Below are 18,321 nucleotides of genomic sequence, written 5' to 3'. Positions count from 1 at the left end.
ATATGCTCTTTTTCTTATAACAACTTTATAAATTTCTTCCACCCATTATTATTCCCAACTGTTTCAATAGCATCAACCTTTCCTTAAACCAAGGAAATAGACCAGAAGTGGTTGAGAATCACAAATTTCTAGGTCTTTAGTCCCTTCATTTGGAGCCATCTTTGACTCTTTTATTTTACTAAGTTAAATTGGGGTGACACTGATTAAGATGGTCATGTAGGTTTCAGGTGTGGTTTAAACCTCACATCTTAACATTCATCATGTTCTGTTTATCTTTTCGTGTAATTATATGACTAATAATGAACATTGGGGGCTTAAGCACAGTCATTGTTTTAAGCACTTTTGCAGCTATTAATTTATATAATCCTCCTAACAACTTTATGACATAGGTACTATTGTAAACCCTATTTACAAATATGGAAACTGAGACTCAGAGAAGTGTAATGACCTGCCTGGGGTCACTCTGATAGTAAGTGACAGAGAACAGTCTGACTCCTGCGCCACTACTCCTGATCCCTAAGCCACCTGACCACTCTATGATGAACCTTGAATCTCTCATTCTATTACTTCCACCACCAGTGGGCAGTGGCTCACCTTACTTGACCTCTGTTATTGCAGTAGACTCCTTGTTGGTTTCCTTGACTTTGCACTTTGTAATACAACTTGTTGCTTGATTGCTCTTCCTTAAGCACTGCTTCTACCATGTCATCCCTCTGTTCAAATCCTCCTATGGCTCCCTCTCGCCTAAGATGTATAAAGCAACTTCCATTCCTGATTTTAGGCTTTCTGTCTGATCCCACACTATCTATTCAGCATTACCTCCCCCCGCCTCGCCCCCGCCCAATCCCATTATTCAGTACTCCATTCAGGCTGATCATTTCATCATCCCCACGAATGTGATATTCATTCCTAACTCTGTGACTTCCTTCATCTCTCCAGGGCTAACCTTTACCTGTCTCAAAATATTGTGGCTCTAGCAATCCTTCCTGACTAATCCCAACTGAATGTGACCTTCCTTCCATAGAACTCTCTTAACACATTTTATGTACCCCTCTTATCATATCTTCCTTGTATTATAGTGATTTGTGGACTTTTCTTACTTCTATCTCTGCTCACCAGTTTGTTAGCTTGCAGAAACTATGTTTCACTAAACCTTGTATCTCCTGCAGTGCCTCCTTTATTGCAGAGCACATAACAGGTGATCAATAAATAGTTACTGAATTTAACAGAGGTCTGGTTTCACCCTCCCAGAATGTTTCTCCTTTCCCTTTTGTTTCATTCCAGTTACACACACACACACACACACACACACACACACACACACTCATTTCAGGAATGAAACCCTCTTGACTCCTGAAGTCCTTGCTGAAACTTACTTTCTTAGAATTCTTGTAACACTTAAGGCCAATACCACATAATTTAGTACTTTATTAGTTATTTTATATGGTATAGTCATGTTCATGTATTATATAACATAGGGCCTGGTATATAAAGGTTCTCAAAAAATATTTGTTGACTGAATCAATATGTGAATCTTGCCCCACCAGTTGTGAGGTCTTCAAGACAGGGGCCATGCCTCAGAGCTCTCAGAGTACACTAGGTGCTTTATGAATATTTGCTGACTGCAGTTGGATTGGATTTCTCTTGCAAGTCTGTCCTTTCCCTCCTGTTGTTTAGCCATCAGCCTGTGATTACATTGAAGAGGCCTCTGAGTCCTCAGCCTAATTTCCCCATAGAGTATAGGCAAAGTTAGGGTGGGGGGTTGAGGAGGTCTTTCTTCAGTCCCATTTTGAAATTCTATCCTTAATTCAGTACCAGGCCTTCACACAGGGACAAAGTCCTAGAGGAGGGAGTAGTGTTTAGGTTGGGTTATGGGTTGCAAAATGTGCACCTTTGTCCAAAAATTATAGAAGTTATTACTGGGTCTGCCCATACAGTCCATGTGGAGAGAAAAAAAAGCTGTTCCCTGTGTTCCTTGTAGTGTTTAAGGATGATTAAATTATGAGGCAACAATGAATGACTAGGGCATAGTCCCAGATGGCATGAAATCTAGTAGCAGATATAAAAAAATCAATAAAAATGGCTATTTATGTATTATAATAATGATTTGTATTTGCTATACAGCCAACATGGCAGGAACAACAGTGACTAATATTCCAGTTTCTTGAAGCAAAGCCTAATCTACCGAAAGGACTGGGATAGGCAGACATCTCTATTGTACTGTGCACCTCACAAGTACTCAGCAATACTTGGCCATGACAGGTGATAAGACAGTTCTGCAGGCTGGAAGGGCTTCAGAACTACTTGGAATGCACTCTATAATGTTGCTACTCAGAAAAGTGAGAGGGTGTGTGTACAGAATATAGTCCTTAGCAAATCATTTTTAGTCTTGCTCCTAGCTGGGAAGAGGGAAAAAGATTGACAGTTGTAACCAAGGCATAACTGAAGTCTCATTGGACAGAAAAATGAATTCAATACTGCACTGAGCAGTAGACTAGCCAAGATATAGATTTCTAAATCATATTTTATATCTATTTATTTTCCATTTCATTGGCTTACATGCTTAAAAAGGTATTTGTTTTAAATGCAGGTGATTCAAGAGCATTTGATCCAGATTTCAAGGGACCTATTGCCAAGAGGTAAGAAATTCTTTTCCTAGAAGTACTATTTTTTTAACAAACACAGAAAAGCTTGTTTTATAGTGCTATTTTTCAGTCAGTGGAGAATTATGTCTACTGTAAGGGGAAAATTTTAGGCTACAGGTCATCTTATTTATCCCGGATAAATCTTTCCATGAGTCATGAATATCCTCTCCTGTTTGGCAGATGAGCTGCTTTAAGTTATTAGAGTGAAGAGTTTGTAATTCTCAAAAAGAGAAGTAAAAAAATGCTTTACAAGACTTAACCACTTTGTGGAGAAGCAGACACACTTGGGTAGTTGTTTTATGCACCTGTTTACTCTGTGATTCACAACTGCAGTGCAGAGTTGCTATGCCAACTTCTTGCACGCCGGTATGTGTGCTTCTCAGTTTCCAAAGGCAGGGAGCTTTCTTAGAGACAACCATTCACCAATGCAGCATGCACTGCACGCTTTAGGATATTTTAAAATCCTCTGGGGAAATATATACTTGTCTCAACTGGTGATTCTCCCCCAAGGTTGCGTGGCATTTAAAAATTATCTAATAACTCACAGGCCTCTTATTTTTATTTGTTATCCTCTATTCCCAGGCTTCTTGCTAATCAAATAGGGATTTGCAGGGTAGAATAGCTAAAAATGAAGAGAAAATTATGCTGTTGGTAGCTGGTTTGTGCTTGGCTTTGACATTGATTTCTGGCAGTTGTATGCCATAATAAACCGTGATGAGGAATAATGATCAGCTGCTTATTTGCACTTTCCAACCATCACCATGTACATAGCATTTACTGTTATGTCACTGTACTATCCCAGCTTTAAACAAATGGTTACTCAATGTATTCTAATGCTCTAAAAACCCAGCTCATTTGTTTTGGGTCATTCATTTAAAGGTGCTCCTCTGCCTTCTTTAGAATAAATATGTTCACATTGCCTCTCACATTCTCATCATGGTAACACCATGAGTACATTTTGTTGTCTGGTGTACAAATAGTCTCATTCACTAAGGAAGTTACTCTTACGGTACTTGCATTCATTTTACAATAACTGATTAGTGAGAATTGTATCTAGTGTATTGGTCTCAAGGGGCTTTCAGGGATAATCCAGATTCTTCAACAGTAATAATGACAACAATAATAATAATAGGAGGATGAGGAGAGAGAAGGAGAAGAAATGAGCTGCCACATTTGGGCAGATGGCATACAGATTACAGGTGCCTTTTCGAGCTATAGAGAAGGAAGCAGAGCTAAGCCTGGCTGGCTTCATGTGTGGGCAAGGAGGTGAGAGCTCTCTGTATTTCGTTATTTAGAATTTAATGAGGGACCAGGTAGTCCAGGCAAAGTCAAAACAACTGTGATAATCACTGTGAGGAAAGTAATTTATTTTTACCTACGGCTTTTAGGGCTGCTAGGTGAAATGGTCAGCATGTGGCTATACCTCCCCTACTTTTCAATCCAAGAACAGGAAAGTGTTGCTTAACTACAGGAAGTCACCGTGACCTTTGAGGCTGCAGGGTTCTATAGTGCCCTTTCTGGGAAAATAATTGGGGGTGTTTAAGAAGCAAATGAGAAACTACAGTTTCTTCATAGCAGCAAGGCCAGCTTTAATAACACCTTCTGCTTACATAATGTCACTTTCCTTCTAAGTCTTATCAGATATTCTGGCAGACCCTGACAGTGCTCCCTGCCTGCCATCCACCATGTTCTGCATGCCTCTCTCAGTTCACAAGGACATTGCTTTGTGCGTTGTGATCACCCATCTGCAGTTGTTTCCAAAGAGGTGAAGGAATGATGGTTGTGCCACCAGAGAGATGAACCCAGTTTCTCATTTTTCCTTATATACTAAAAATTGAGAATATGGAAGCTATTGCCCCATAATGTTGACCCAAAAAAGTGATTTTGATAGTTTACAGTGTTTTCCCTGCCCCTTTTGGAAAGCCGTTATCCAGAGCCCATGCTTTGTCTTCTATTCTCAACAGGTTGGTTGATGTTGGATTGAGGTAGTGAGGTTTGTGATTGTTTAAGGGAGTATTCAGCAGTAAGACCAGTATTCTTGGCAGTACATTAGAGGGCAAAATGAATGCACCTGGAAATTAAGAAGTAAATCGCTTTTATAAGATGCTACATGAGAAGTTCCTGTTGTTACTTGAAACTCAGAAAAATTCCATTTAATGGAGAATTAGTATCCCCTTCTTCTGTCAGATAAGAAATTTGTAATCCCCTTTATTTCTGCATTTATATAGACTTGTAGAACACCCATGGATACATTTAATTTCAATACCAGCAACTGCATTCGCCTTTGAGTCAAGAATTTCTTCTCAGGATTTTAGATTTCTATTTCTTTTTTAATAACTCTATTGTATCCAGGTGTTTCAAGTCATTTCATTTAAGATCCTTCCTGGAAAGAGGCAGCATGTGGGTAGATAGGTAAAGAGAACTGAAAGCCTTTCATGTTCCATAATTGCCTTTCCCCCCTTTCCTTATATACAACATAGATTGAGGTCATATGATCATACTAATCAAATTGGTAGGTTTCATAAGGCTGAAAATATCTATTATTATAGAAGGTGGGAAATCTGTCTAAAATGTAATAAGATGCATTCATTTTTACCTGGAGCTTTGGGCGAGGTGGTAAGTTCACTACCATGAAGAGGTTTAAGGAGAGAGTGAAGAGGCATTTATTAGGGATGTTGTAGAGAAGATGCATTCCTACAGAGGAGTTGGACTAAATGACCTCTGAGTCCTTTTCCATCTTGAATTTCTATCACTCTGTGAACATACATACACTATTAATCCAGAATATATACATTTTGCATTTTCCATATACAGAACATTATTCTAGTCTTAGAGAGACTTAAGGAAACCTAAAAATTGACCACTGTTCTGATGGAGCATAATGATTTTCAGACACCTGTTAGATACCTAAATTAATGGAACCAGAGTATTTTGAGGAAGCTGGAATTGGGTGGCAATACCCCGGGTATTTCACACAATAGGAGTGTCTTGAACAATTTTTAGAAGTAGGATCATGTTGTCAAAGGAGGCATCTTTTATGTGATGGCTTAAAGACAGGACAAGCATATACCAAGCAAAGCAAATTTGCTTAACTAGATTTGAAAGCAGAGGTTAGATATAACATCTATCTGAAAGTAGAGGGGTCTGGGCATGTGTATGAAATATTGGAGATGAGATATTGGCAGGATTTTGTTTCAGTTATAATAGAAAAGGAAAAAAAAGTAGAGGAGTAGGCAGATTCCATATCATGTATTAATTTATTCATTTCATTCATAACTCTTATCTGTTAGTGACTTAAACATAAGAAATGAGTAAGACACAGACTGTGCTCTCAATAAACTTAAAATTTAAACCACGGACTTGACTTAAAAAAAAAAGAATGACTTTCTAAATAGAGCTGCAACCATAATTTAGGACAGTAAAATGAGTCATTATTTCTCATTGGAAGGATCAAGAAATACTTCTCGAACGTGTTATCTGAGCTGGACCTTGGAGGAGGAGAGTGATTTTGGTAGAGAAAGAGAAAGGGAATCACACTCTCTGAGGGATGTGTTCCAGATCAGGTGCTCCAGAGGCTGAGATGGAGTTTGGGGTGCAAGCTCTTTATGAGGGATCAACATCTGTGAGAAGAAGGGCAAGGAAGTGGGATTCCACAGAGGGAGATGTCAGTCTGCCACCAGACCCCACAAAGCCTCAGCCCATGCTGCAGGGAGCCCTGGGGTGTGTACTGCCCCACCCAGGGGTCTGGAGTAACTGCAGTGGCCACACCTTTAGAGCCCCAGCTCCGTCCGGACCCTGGTTTGCCAGTGGTCCTGGGTCCTGGAGGGTATGACCTGGGGTGAAGAGCCTGCAGTGGGTCCTGAAGATGCACATGGCTGGAGGCTGTCTGTGATCACACTCCACAGTGGGCAGAAGTCCTTCCTCAGAGGGGAACATGATTTGCATCTCTGTGTGAATCACAGCATGGGTGCATGGCATGTCCTCATGCCTCGGAGGGGCTGGAGCAAGAGACCTTTGGGAGTGAAGCTGAACAGATCATTTGAGATTCTGGTTTGACAGGCATGATAAGCATGTGGGACTTCTTTTTTCCCTGTGGTGATTTGTTAAGGGAATTAAGTGAGGCTAATGATCATTTGCTGCTCTGCCTTCAGGAGAGAACTCCAGGCGGTGAACCTGGGGCACAGAGCCTCATAGCAGTACCAGTTGCCTAATGGTGGGGTGGGAGGAGGGGAGAAGCTGGACTATACATTACATTGTATCCAATTTTGTTTGGATCTCTAATTCTTGGCTAAAGGTGTCCTTGATGGTTCATTCAGCACAGATATCTGACCCTTCACCTTTACTGTGATTCCAACTACAATGTTTCTAAGGGACCCATATCTTCTCTTTTTGGAGAAGCTAATCTTTATCTTCATTACCATATGCTTGTATCAGAAAGACAGCTGTGTCAGAGGAATATACATATTACCATATGTTCTTCAAATACTGCTGTGCTCTGGCAATTTTGCTACTTAAAGGATTTGTTTTTTAATTGCTCTCAGTCAATACTTAGATATAGTTTAAATGTGAATTTTTTCGGTGGGGGAATGGGAAGAGAGACATTTTTTTCTCTCTTCCCATTCCCCCAGAAGTAGTTTGTGTCCAGATGGAATAGAAGACCAGTGAGCAGGCACAGCTAGGAGGCTAGCAGGGGTGGGAGCCGCAGGCAGCTCCCAAGGGCCTGGGCCCTGGGGTGCGGTGCTCAGGTTGTTACTGGCCGTAGAATGTGAGACGAGGACTCTGGGAGCCGTGCTAGCAGCAGCAGCAGCCCGTTCTTGGATTTCCAGGTCATTCAGAAACCAGCAATGTGGAGCCAGGTTACCAAGTCTAGCTAGAACCGCAGAGGACTCCAGAATACAGAGGGTGTGACAGGAAGCAGAGGGCAAGGCCTGGAACTGTTGGCTTCACTCGCCAGCACGCCACTTTAATTGCTGCCCCTAATGTAATGTGATGATTGTGCAGGGTTTCGATGCCAAGGTTATTCTCCAGCTAGACCTGTGAGAAAAACTTAGTGAAGAAATATATTTTATCTGAGTATTGGTATTTAATTTAAATCTTTCCACATTGTATATTGTTTTTTTAAGTGCTTGGTTAGTTCAATAAGGGATTCTTATGTAAAAAGTGTGTGCGACAGTTACTTAAGCATGACTTGAGGTCCCTTTCTATTCTGATGGGAAGCTGTCACTCAGGCCCCCATACTGGGTATGAGCTTGCCCAGATTCCATAGTGTCTCTGAGAAAAGGAACCCAAGTGGATAAAGTGACAGCAAACTTTACAGCTGTACTTTTAAAAGTCTGGACATGATAAAATTAGACTAAAGCTCTCCAACATTTATATTGTCATTTTGATTTCAGTTACTTGTTGAAAATTTATCTGAGAGGCCATTGGGTTTCATGATTTATAAGCATGGACATCACTTTGCATGCTCTGAAATTGTGGATTCAGATTATTATGAAGTTATTTCAGACCGGAAGTCTTCTATTTATTTGGAGAAAGCCTCCAAGAACAGTTCCTTCATGCTGGCAAAGCTGGGGCCCTGTGAATGATTACTTATCTTATGTTTTGGTAATTTGTTGTCTACTCTTCACAAGATATTTTATGTCATAATAAAAAAAAAGATAAAGCTTAAAGTCCTTACTGAATATTAAAAGAAAATAAGTAATATTTGCTCAAAATTTAAAGTAAAAAAAATTTCGCACCCAAATTGATAGTCTCCAAGTGCTTTATTTTTTAATATTTCCTTCCTTAAAACACTTCTTTGTAATGGATGTTAATATTTCATAGGTCCCCCTTGCATAGAAGGGAAAGTCTGTCCCCTGCAATAAGTGGAGAAAGTTTTGTTGTTTTACAGTTGTGCATTTGATAGTATGATATGTTTCTTCATATTTGGGAAACCAAAATTACAACCACATAATCCATCTTCTCTATACTATGCATTATCCATAATTTAACTTTCTCCTGTTCAATAAAAGAAGGACAGACACTTTATCTCTTCTTTCCTATTACACTATCATTACCTTCCTCCCTAAAATCCTGGCTTTGGTGTTTGTGCATAATATTCATGTTGGGTTTATGAATTTATTCAATGTGCTTGGTTTCTGTAAACTAGCTTATGATCGTGTTGGTGTGCTATTTATTTGACTCTGTGATCTATTTTGGATTAGTAGACCATGTCTACTTCCCTAAACTTATAGATAGGCCATATGTATTATTTACAATTCAATTGGGGAGTTAAACTAACATACATCAATTTTAGAAACTTATGTGCTAAATTATGTTGGGGACTGTAAGAGCAATGGGATTTCCATTGACAGAAGAGGGAGCTGAATTAAGTGCTAAAGATCAGATTTAACGTAGGAAACAGCTTTTGAACTGAGCCTGAAAGATGGGTAAGATGAGTAAGTGGGGTAAGAAAAGGACCAAGTATTCTGAGTTTAAAAAGCATTATGAATAAAGGCAAGGAGTATCCTTTCGGCACATGGAATACAGTCCTGAGCACAGGGCTGCATCTCTAGTAGGCTTCCTGAGTGTGTGTGTGTGTGTGTGTGTGTGTGTGTGTGTGTGTGAGAGAGAGAGAGAGAGAGAGAGAGAGAGAGAGAGAGAGAGAGAGAGAGAAGTTTGTGTTAGGAGCTGGGCCCAATTATTGATGAAATGACTTGCTTGACTGAGTTGTACCACCTTTGAAGTGGCCCAGCTCTTTCATTGCATTGATCATCCTATATAATAAAAGCCCTAAGGGCGTAACGACTGCAATGACCAGACGCTCAACCCAGGAGGAGGGGGAAGAGGGCACAGTGAGGCCTGGAGGCACATGCTATGTCCCTAGGAACTGCAAGCCCAGAGCTTGCTTTCCAATAAAAATAAATAAATTGAAAAAAAACACAAACGTCTAATGCTGCCACCCTGGGGAGAATGGCTCCAAGAGGGAAAGGCCTCCCCAGGCCCTGCCTGGCCTGGCTGACACGCGCCGTGGGCTTGCAGGGACTCACCGGTGACATGCAGTTACTTCCAACTACTGGCTTCCTGCCTGCCCCTTCCTAGACTGCTTGGGGGCGTGGCTTCAGCCTCCTTGGCCAATAGTACCAGGTCACCTCTGGCTTCCGACTCTGGCTTCCTGCCGCCTTTTCACATACTACGTGTGCTTGGGGGGTGTGGCTTCTCCCCCCTTCCCCACCCACCCCCCAGCCAATAGCGCCACAGTACAACTAGAGAGTGGCAGGACACAGCCACCAGCACTGGCTGGGTATTGATTTGGCCGTGTGACTGACATCCATGTGCAGTTACACTGCATGTTTACATTTGTAGGGAAGCAGGGCAGCCTGTTCCTGCCTCCTGCTTTACCTTCTAGGCTAAGAAAGGCCTGCTGATCTCCATATACCTCCTCCTGTCTGGAATCAAAATCTCTTGGGGATGAATGATTCCAGCGATGGCCCCAACACACGCTTGGTATCACTGTCACAGATATTCCCAGTCATTGCAGCCCATTCCTCAGCCCACAGTACCCTGCTATACCCACTGCCACTCCTCACCTGTCATCCCCTGAGGACCACCTTATGTTATCCTATCTGAAATGTGAGATCTCAAATGCCCCTCTGTCAATAGCTCCCTTGCCCTACCTTTCTTCCTCTAAAAACTTTGCACTTTAAAAATATATATTTGATTGATTTTGGAGAAGGAAATAGAGATAGAAACATCAATGATGATAAAGAATCATTGATTGGCTGCCTCCTGCACATTCCAAACTGGGGATTGAAACCTTCCCTGGCCCCTCCTTCTATCCCTCCCCTGGCCAGCAGGCCCCCAGTGGCAGTGCAGCACTGAGGGAAGGAGGGGGGGGCAGGGAACCATGGGGTGGCGGGGCACTGAGGGCAGCATCAGCCTCTGGCATCTGTTTCTTCTGCACCTGGCCCGGCCACCATCACCTCCTCTCCCAACCCCACTGGGGCCTTTGGACTCTGATCAGCCTGGTCCTGATGGGCCCTGATTGCCTGCCAGGCCTAGGGACACCACCTGTGCATGAATTTTGTGCACCGGGCCTCTAGTCTATATAATAAAAACCCAGTGGTTGTAACGCTGTAACGACCAAAGACCGGTCACCAGGAGGTGCATTGATGGGTCCCGTGGCACCAGTAGGACTTGACACTGGGTCCTGCAGCGTGTTGGGTCTGGGTCTTGTGCGATTTCGCGCTCCAGGCCTCTAGTATTGAATAACTGCCTTGCTATTGAGTAGAAATAGTTTTGGCATCCTTAATGAGAAACCTGGTGTTTACTCTCAATATCTCTAATTAACTTTTGTTGCCTGATGTGTCAAACTGTGAGAAGTCCTTTGGCCACAGTCTGATGGTGAGACTTAAATTTTAATTTTCCTGAAAATCAGAAGCCAGTATGACACATGCTGAATAGTTTTTGCACCCCTGGCAATGTTGAGAGAGAAATAAAATTTTGTTATTTCCTAGTTGGAACATATATAGTAAGGGTTTTGTTTGAAGGAATCTATTCATTTATTTGATTCAGTAATACATTAGGTAAATGGTACAAACAGTATGGAAAAGGCATAGAGTCCCTAATACTACAGAATCCTGCCTCTGAGACAGCACGTATTATCAATGCCTTGTGTATCTTTTTAAGTAAATATATGCACTTAAAAGTATATATTTGTATTATGGAATTTTAAACTTGAGACCTATGTAGTTAAAAAAGTATATATACTTCTGTATATGTATTCATATACTTATACTAGAGGCCTGGTGCATGAATTTGTGCACGAGTGGGGTCCAGCTGGCCTGCCCCGATGGGGGTCCATTGGGCCGGGCTGGTGGGGTCCAGCTGGCCTGCCCCGATGGGGGTCCATTGGGCCGGGCTGGTGGGGGTGAGAGGCCATGGGCGGTTGGCCAGCTGGCCCCGCCCTTGATCAGGGTGTTGGAGGCCGATCAGGAGCAGGGCTGGCCAGAGAGAGGGGCCGATCAGGGCCCAGATCACGCTAGTTGGCTACTACAGTGCGTGTCATAGCCACCAGTCATTCTGGTCATTCTGGTCATTCCACCTTTCTGGTAGCTGGGCTTTTATATATAGAGATATCTGTATACCATTTCTTTATATAAATAAAACCATGCAATCATAGTATTCTACACTTTTAAAAATCTAACAATGTACCTAGGAAATCAATTCATCATTTTATAGAGAGCAATCATAAGAGTTTGAAGAGTGGCCTTAAAGAAATTATTTTAGACTTGTATAATTTTATTATTTATACAATTTGGAGAAATCATGTCCTCAGAACGCTTCTCTGTCTTCTACTCACATATAAAGGTCAAGTCAACATGTCCATTTTCTCTTAGCCCTAGCTACCCTTTGGCAGAATCAATTGCTGTCTCGTCTGTGTTTTCTACCTTATACATACCCCATTTATGATCCTTATCATATTGAGGATTGTTTGTGTGTTTTTTTTGTTTGTTTCTTTTCATCCATGAATAGATTGTGAGCTCCTTAAAGCTTTCTTTCTCTGGATTCTTATTCCCTAAAACAGAATTTGGTATATAATAGGTGCTTATTACACATGTGCCTGCTTTAAAAAAAAGTGTTAGTTCTTTAACCTTCACTGTTTATAGAATCCATATTTTTCCTTGTTGTTGTTATTCTTTGATATTTGACTTGAAATACTTCTCTTTCCAATGAAAACTTTTTTTTTAACCATGCAGGAAGAAAATAATTATGGATGAAAAATAAAACAAATAAGCCACCTGGAAATATTTATACAGTGCAATTTTTATAAACTTTTATGATAAAAAGAAATGATCCTTTCCATTCTGTTACAAATTGCTGAGGAAAGGCTGGTATGGTGAGATAAATCCGTACCTCCAGCTTGGAACAATTGCCTGAGATGCATTTGCATGTACACTTCTTGAATCTACTCCATGATATATGTCTGCATTTGTGCAATGCTCACAAAGATTCTTCATCTCATTACTTAGAAAATCTTCATATTTGTCTTAGTCAAGCAAAGCCTGCTTTAATAGCATCATGGATTTTGTTACCATGCTATAAAACTACAATGCTATATATTCATTTATCTGTGTTCTGCTCCTTTATATCATCCTCCTTCGCATGCAATATTTAATAGAACTTTTAGTGTAAATGAAAATAGTTGAAAGAATTATTTTCATTTGTTCATATTATGGAGCTTGCATGTATGCTTTAACCATTCTTTTCCAGAGCATGAGCATTTTTCTTCACTTTGCTTTGAAGATCATTTAAGACTCATCTTTAAACTGCCTCATTATGTCTTTCAGAAATACAGTTCTCATATAACAACTAATCAGGAAATTCAAAGTATTTGAAGTATGTTAGGGAAAACAGATGTTTGCTATTTAAAGTACTGCAGATTGTTATTTATTTTTCTAGTCACAAGATGTACGTATCCACTGAATAAACGTATTGTCTTTAAGTGTGCGTCCTTCTGTGTCACAGTAGTGGGAAGTCTTCACTGCTTCAGTTAGAAATTAAAATGTTCTGCTAATGTTCTACTTCACTATTTATTTTGCACAGTAAGAAAGCTTGGCTTAGGAAAACATCAGTAAATTTCACTCTTCTTAGCCTCACATGAAAAATAGACAATGGAAATAGCAGTTTTCAGTTGTTATTTCTTTTGAAATATTAGCATGCTGAATGAATTCAATAGCCTTTTTTATTAACCCAAAGTAAGCTTAGCATATTTTGTAGAAAGACTAAATCTTATTAAGATATTAAGCAACTGAGCCCTGACTGGAATGGCTAAGTGGTTAGAGTGTAGGCCTGTGTACTGAAAGGTCGTGGGTTTGATTTCCGGTCAAGGGCACATACAAGGGTTGCAGGTGTATTCCCCAACCCCAGGTTAGGGTGCATGCAGGAGGCAACCAATCAATGTGTCTCTCTCATATGGATGTCTCTCTCTCTCTCTCTCTCTCTCTCTCTCTCTCTCTCTCTCTGACTCTCCCTCCTTTCCACTTTCTCTAAAAAAGCAATGGAAAAAGTATCCTCAGGTGAGGATTAACCTACATAAATAAATAAATAAATAAATAAATAAATAAATAAATAAAGCAACCAAACTGTGAGCCAAATCTTAGGGAGCAGGAATAGGAGTAGGAAGAATTATCTAAATATATCTAATTATCCCTTGAATTTAACCATAGAATTGAAAATACCTAGTATCATGTAGAGCTTTTATTGAAACAGAATCATAATAATTATCCATTTGCTTTGAAAAGAACATTAGACTTTATTTGGTTCAGCATTCTCTTTTGGGGCAGGAAACAGAGGCCTGGAGAGGTGGAACAGCTTCAGCAAGATTACCTGATAATTTTGTGACAAAGATGGGGTTTGAATCCAGGTCTCTAGTTATGAGTCTAGAGTTCTTTCTTCTGTATTCCTCTGAAACCATTTTTCAGTAAATCTGTCACTTTTAATTTCATAGCAGTATTTTGGTTGTTTTTCTTTTTGGTGAGTGGGGAAGCAAGCCAAGGGTGAGAGGAAAGCCATGTCTAAGCAATGGATGGAGGAAGAGGAAAAGGAGTTGAGGCTGGCTGGCAATGTGGAGGAACTTTTGGAGAAGAACCAAAATGTTCATTGGGGAAAATCTTCTTGTGTTTCTTGCATAACTTGTATAGTGTGTATCTACTTCTCTGCCTCCCCGCAAACATCTATTCATCAACACTATTGTTGATTCAGGTCCATTTTGATGGATGTGACTAAAATGGTAGGATAATCTCTGGGTAGATGGGGTCAAGAGCCCAGACTGTCACTTGAAGGACTGTCACACATATCTATACTTTAATAGGGTAATATGCAAATTGGTCAGGATGCCATCACAGTAATGACCGATCAGCAGGCTGCGTGTGCAGCAGGCGCAGGTGGGTGGGGACTTGCAGTGTCAGGGATGGGGGCGGGGCCGCAGCAGAGAGGCCTCTCCACGCAGGCGCATGGAGAGCTCTCTTCATTGCTGCCCTGGCTGGGGGTCCACAGGTGCATGAAGAGGCCTCTGCCTGAGGGGCAGCTCCTGGGCGAGCACCACAGCTTCAGTGAAGTGGCTGGTCAGGAGGCGGACAGCCCAAGGGGCACAGAGCAGCACCGAGGCAGGGTGCACTGGAGGGGGCTCAGGCTGGGACAGGGGGCTGGTAGGGGGGATCTACCTTGCCCACAGAGAGTGAGGTTCTGTAGTGGTGCCAAGATGCGGATTGGCCTGGCAGGGAACAAGGGGCAATGACTGCCGGAGTGGAAGGACACCCAGGCGGAGGGGTGTGGACCCGCAGCCCTGAGGCGGGGGTTGAGGAGCGGCGCCACCTCAGTGGAGGGGCACCACACTGCTGGGTGCCTGACTGCGGAGGTTTGGCAAATCTCCCAGTGCTAACCGGGCCTCACCCTGGCAGCCATTGCCCCTCGTGGCGAAGGCCACTTTCTGCTCCATGGTGAGACCAGTAACTGCCAGGCGCCTGTGCACTTGAGAGGCAGCGACTCCTGCTCCCGCCTAGGCCCAAAAGCAAGCCCGCGCCTGCCCCACCCCCAGTTGCCACCCCGCCCCACGGTGGCGCGCCTGCACAGTGCATGCGAAGCCTACCACCTGCTTCTGAAAATGGGGGGCAGTGAAGAATGGGGGTGGGGGTGGGGGAGAGGAAAGAATGTGGAGCATCCACAATGAAGAGGTGCTTGAGAATGAGGCTCAGAAGCCTGATGGGAAGGTTTGTTCTGTTTGCCCCACGGCTGCCCCTTAAGAAGGGCGGAGAGCGCGGCTGTGAGGGCTCCCTGCACGCTGAGTCAAGTTCCGCCCCCAATTGGAATTGGCCTCAGTTTCCTGGTCTGTAAAATGGATTAAACGTGTCCCAGTGCCTTCACTGAGCTTTGGGGGCCAAATGAGATACTATATAAAGAAAATGAGGGAAGAAGTGAGAAAGAAAAGGAAGGGCAAACAACACAAAAGAAAGATTGGAAGGAACCTGTAAACCCATTGTCACTTAAATAGGGAATATAGTCAATAGTGTTGTAATGATGGTATGATGCCAGGTGGGTACTGGAAATATCGGGGAACACTTTGTAAACTATATGATTGTCTAACCACTATTCTGTAACTAATATAAAACCTGAAACTAATACAAAATAATATTGAATGTAAAGAAATGAAAATAGGAGTGAAATTTTATAAATTTCAAAGTTTAAATAAAGGCTGTAAAGGAAGGAAGGGGGAGAATAAAAATAGTGTTTTTCATTTTACCACTTTCATTTTACCAGCAGTCAGACATCCCTCAAGGGGTCCCAGATTGGAGAGGGTGCAGACCGGGCTGAAGGACACCGCCCCCACCCCCCTGTGCACGAATTTCGTGCAACAGGCCACTAATTTATTTATAATATTACTAGAGGCCCGGTGCACGAAATTCCGGCAGTCAGACATCTCTCTCACAATCTGGGACCACTGGCTCCTAACTGTTCACCTGCCTGCCTGCCTGATCGCCCCTAACTGCTCCCCCTGCCAGCCTGGTCGCCCCCAACTGCCCCCCCCCCCCCGCCAGCCTGGTTGCCCCTTACTGCTGTCCCCGCCGACCTGGTCACCCCCAACTGCCCCCCTCCACCGGCCTGGTTGCCCCAAACTGCCTACCCCCCGCCAGCCTGGTTGCCTCCAACACCCCCCCTGCTGGCCTGGTTGCCCCTCACTGCCCCCCCTGCCCACCTGGTCACCCCCAACTGTCCCCCCCACCGGCCTTGTTGCCCCCAACTGCCCCACCTGCCGGCCTGGTCACCCCACGCAGCCTGCTGTTCAGTCATTTGATTGTCACTCACTAACCCCCCTGCTGGCCTGTTCACCCCTGCAGCCTGCTGTTCGGTCATTATTGTGAGGGCATCCTGACCAATTTGCATATTACCCTTTTATTAGTAATGATTTGACTAAAGTCTTCTCTCTATACTATGAGCTTTACCAGAGTGAGCCATGGGTCCGTTTTGTTCACCATTGTATCTTTAATGCCAAGTACATTGTCTGGCACATTAAGTTTGTTGAAATCTGTTAGGATTCAAATATAAGGTGACTATGTCTTTGCAAAGGGTATGTACAGACACTTGATCCTTAGGACAGTTTAATCTCAGAACTCTACGAAGTGTTTATTTCCAACTACCATTTACAGATTTAGAGCTTAGACTTGGTGACAGAAAGTCACTATCGAAGGTCACACCACTCATTAATGGCAAAGCTGGCATTATGAAAGGGTGGCAAGGCTCTGATTCAAAATCACAGCCCCTCTGAATATCCTTGGTCTTCAAAGTCACATAGATAGGGCCCTGATTAAAACAGGATATGCAGATCAAGACTTCATTAGGAGTTAAAAAATACTGTTGGTCTTCCAAAAGACTGAAAAAAACTGAAACTCAATCTAACAGAGTTTCTACGTTATCCAGTTGGGGGAATCTTTCCTCAGCCACAGCTACAATTCACTTTAGAGGGACTCTCATGGCCTCAACATATTATGTTCGTTAAAGCAATTAATCAGACTAAGAAGATGGCTCTAAAACCATATTTACCTCAAAATACCCCCAATTTCTATTTATTCCTGGTGCTGAATACTTCTGGAGTACCATGAATTTCTCCTAGTTACTGAGTGCTGTCTCAATTACTAGTACTTTACTTAGAAAAATTAAATACTATTTGGGGAAGATTCACCAGCAAGTAACAATCACAGTGCTAATTAGGATTGTTCCAGAGACTAGATAAAATGTGATTAAACAAGAGAAGGGTCAAGTAATACTCTTGGCTGTATGAGATATTGGATATTATTATAAACAACTTTTAAGTTCATTTTTTAAAGTATTACAGCAAGTAGTTATGCTGTGGAGATAACAAATGGGAAACCTGGGATAAATTTCCTGTGGAAGCATCATCAATGGACTAAAAAAGTGTATCTCAGACAACTTAGAAGCAAAAGTGATGTCTAGACAACCAGACTAAGTAACTAAGAATCACAGTGATAACAAAGACATGGATGTTCAAAGATGAAACTTTTTTGGTAACATTTAAAAGGAAAATGTCATTAATACCAAGTTAATATATCATTTATATGTATATAATGTATGGTTTTACAAATGTATGTGTAAATAAACCTGTAAGTCAAATAGTAAAAGTGGATCTTTGATTATTTTATCCACTTTATTATATTTTGATTGACCCCCATCTCCCTTTTTTAATCTTCTTATTGGGAAGATATAAAATTGTTTTACATTTGGAACTATTAGGCATAGAGTATTGTTTATAGCATTTTCCACTTCAGATAATCCAATTATCAAATTAGTATCTGTAGGAAGATAGGATTTGTTAGTTCTCAAAATGATGAAATGGAAAAAGTAAGCTTGTTAAGAATAGAGATGTATTGACTAGAGACAAAATGCCAATAAATAAAAGCAAATGATCTTTCTCCATTAAAATTGAGATACCTGTAATTTTATAGAGAGAGTTCTGAGAAATAAGTGCCTTCTCTGATGTCATAAAGGTAAAAATAAGCATCTTATTATTATAATGTAATACTAAATTGTAATTTGCATTTTATCCTACATAGTTATGATAAATATACTATATGTTTCCTTACTATAGCAATTGAATAAAGATAAATAAGCATACCTGCTTCAA

At 41.7% G+C, this 18,321-nt stretch overlaps 1 protein-coding gene across 1 annotated transcript in view; it reads left to right on the top strand.

Moving 5' to 3' along the window:
- Positions 1-18,321, top strand: part of SLC44A5 (solute carrier family 44 member 5) — a 333,802-nt gene that overhangs the window by 210,891 nt on the left and 104,590 nt on the right. Inside the window, exon 3 of the mRNA XM_080658185.1 lies at positions 2,591-2,639. Coding sequence (XP_080514311.1) covers positions 2,591-2,639 — 49 coding nt within the window. The remainder of the gene's footprint in view (positions 1-2,590; positions 2,640-18,321) is intronic.

This window comes from Plecotus auritus (assembly GCF_963455305.1).
Source record: "Plecotus auritus genome assembly, chromosome: 2".
NCBI lineage: Eukaryota > Metazoa > Chordata > Mammalia > Chiroptera > Vespertilionidae > Plecotus > Plecotus auritus.
This window is presented reverse-complemented; position numbering and strand designations above follow the sequence as displayed.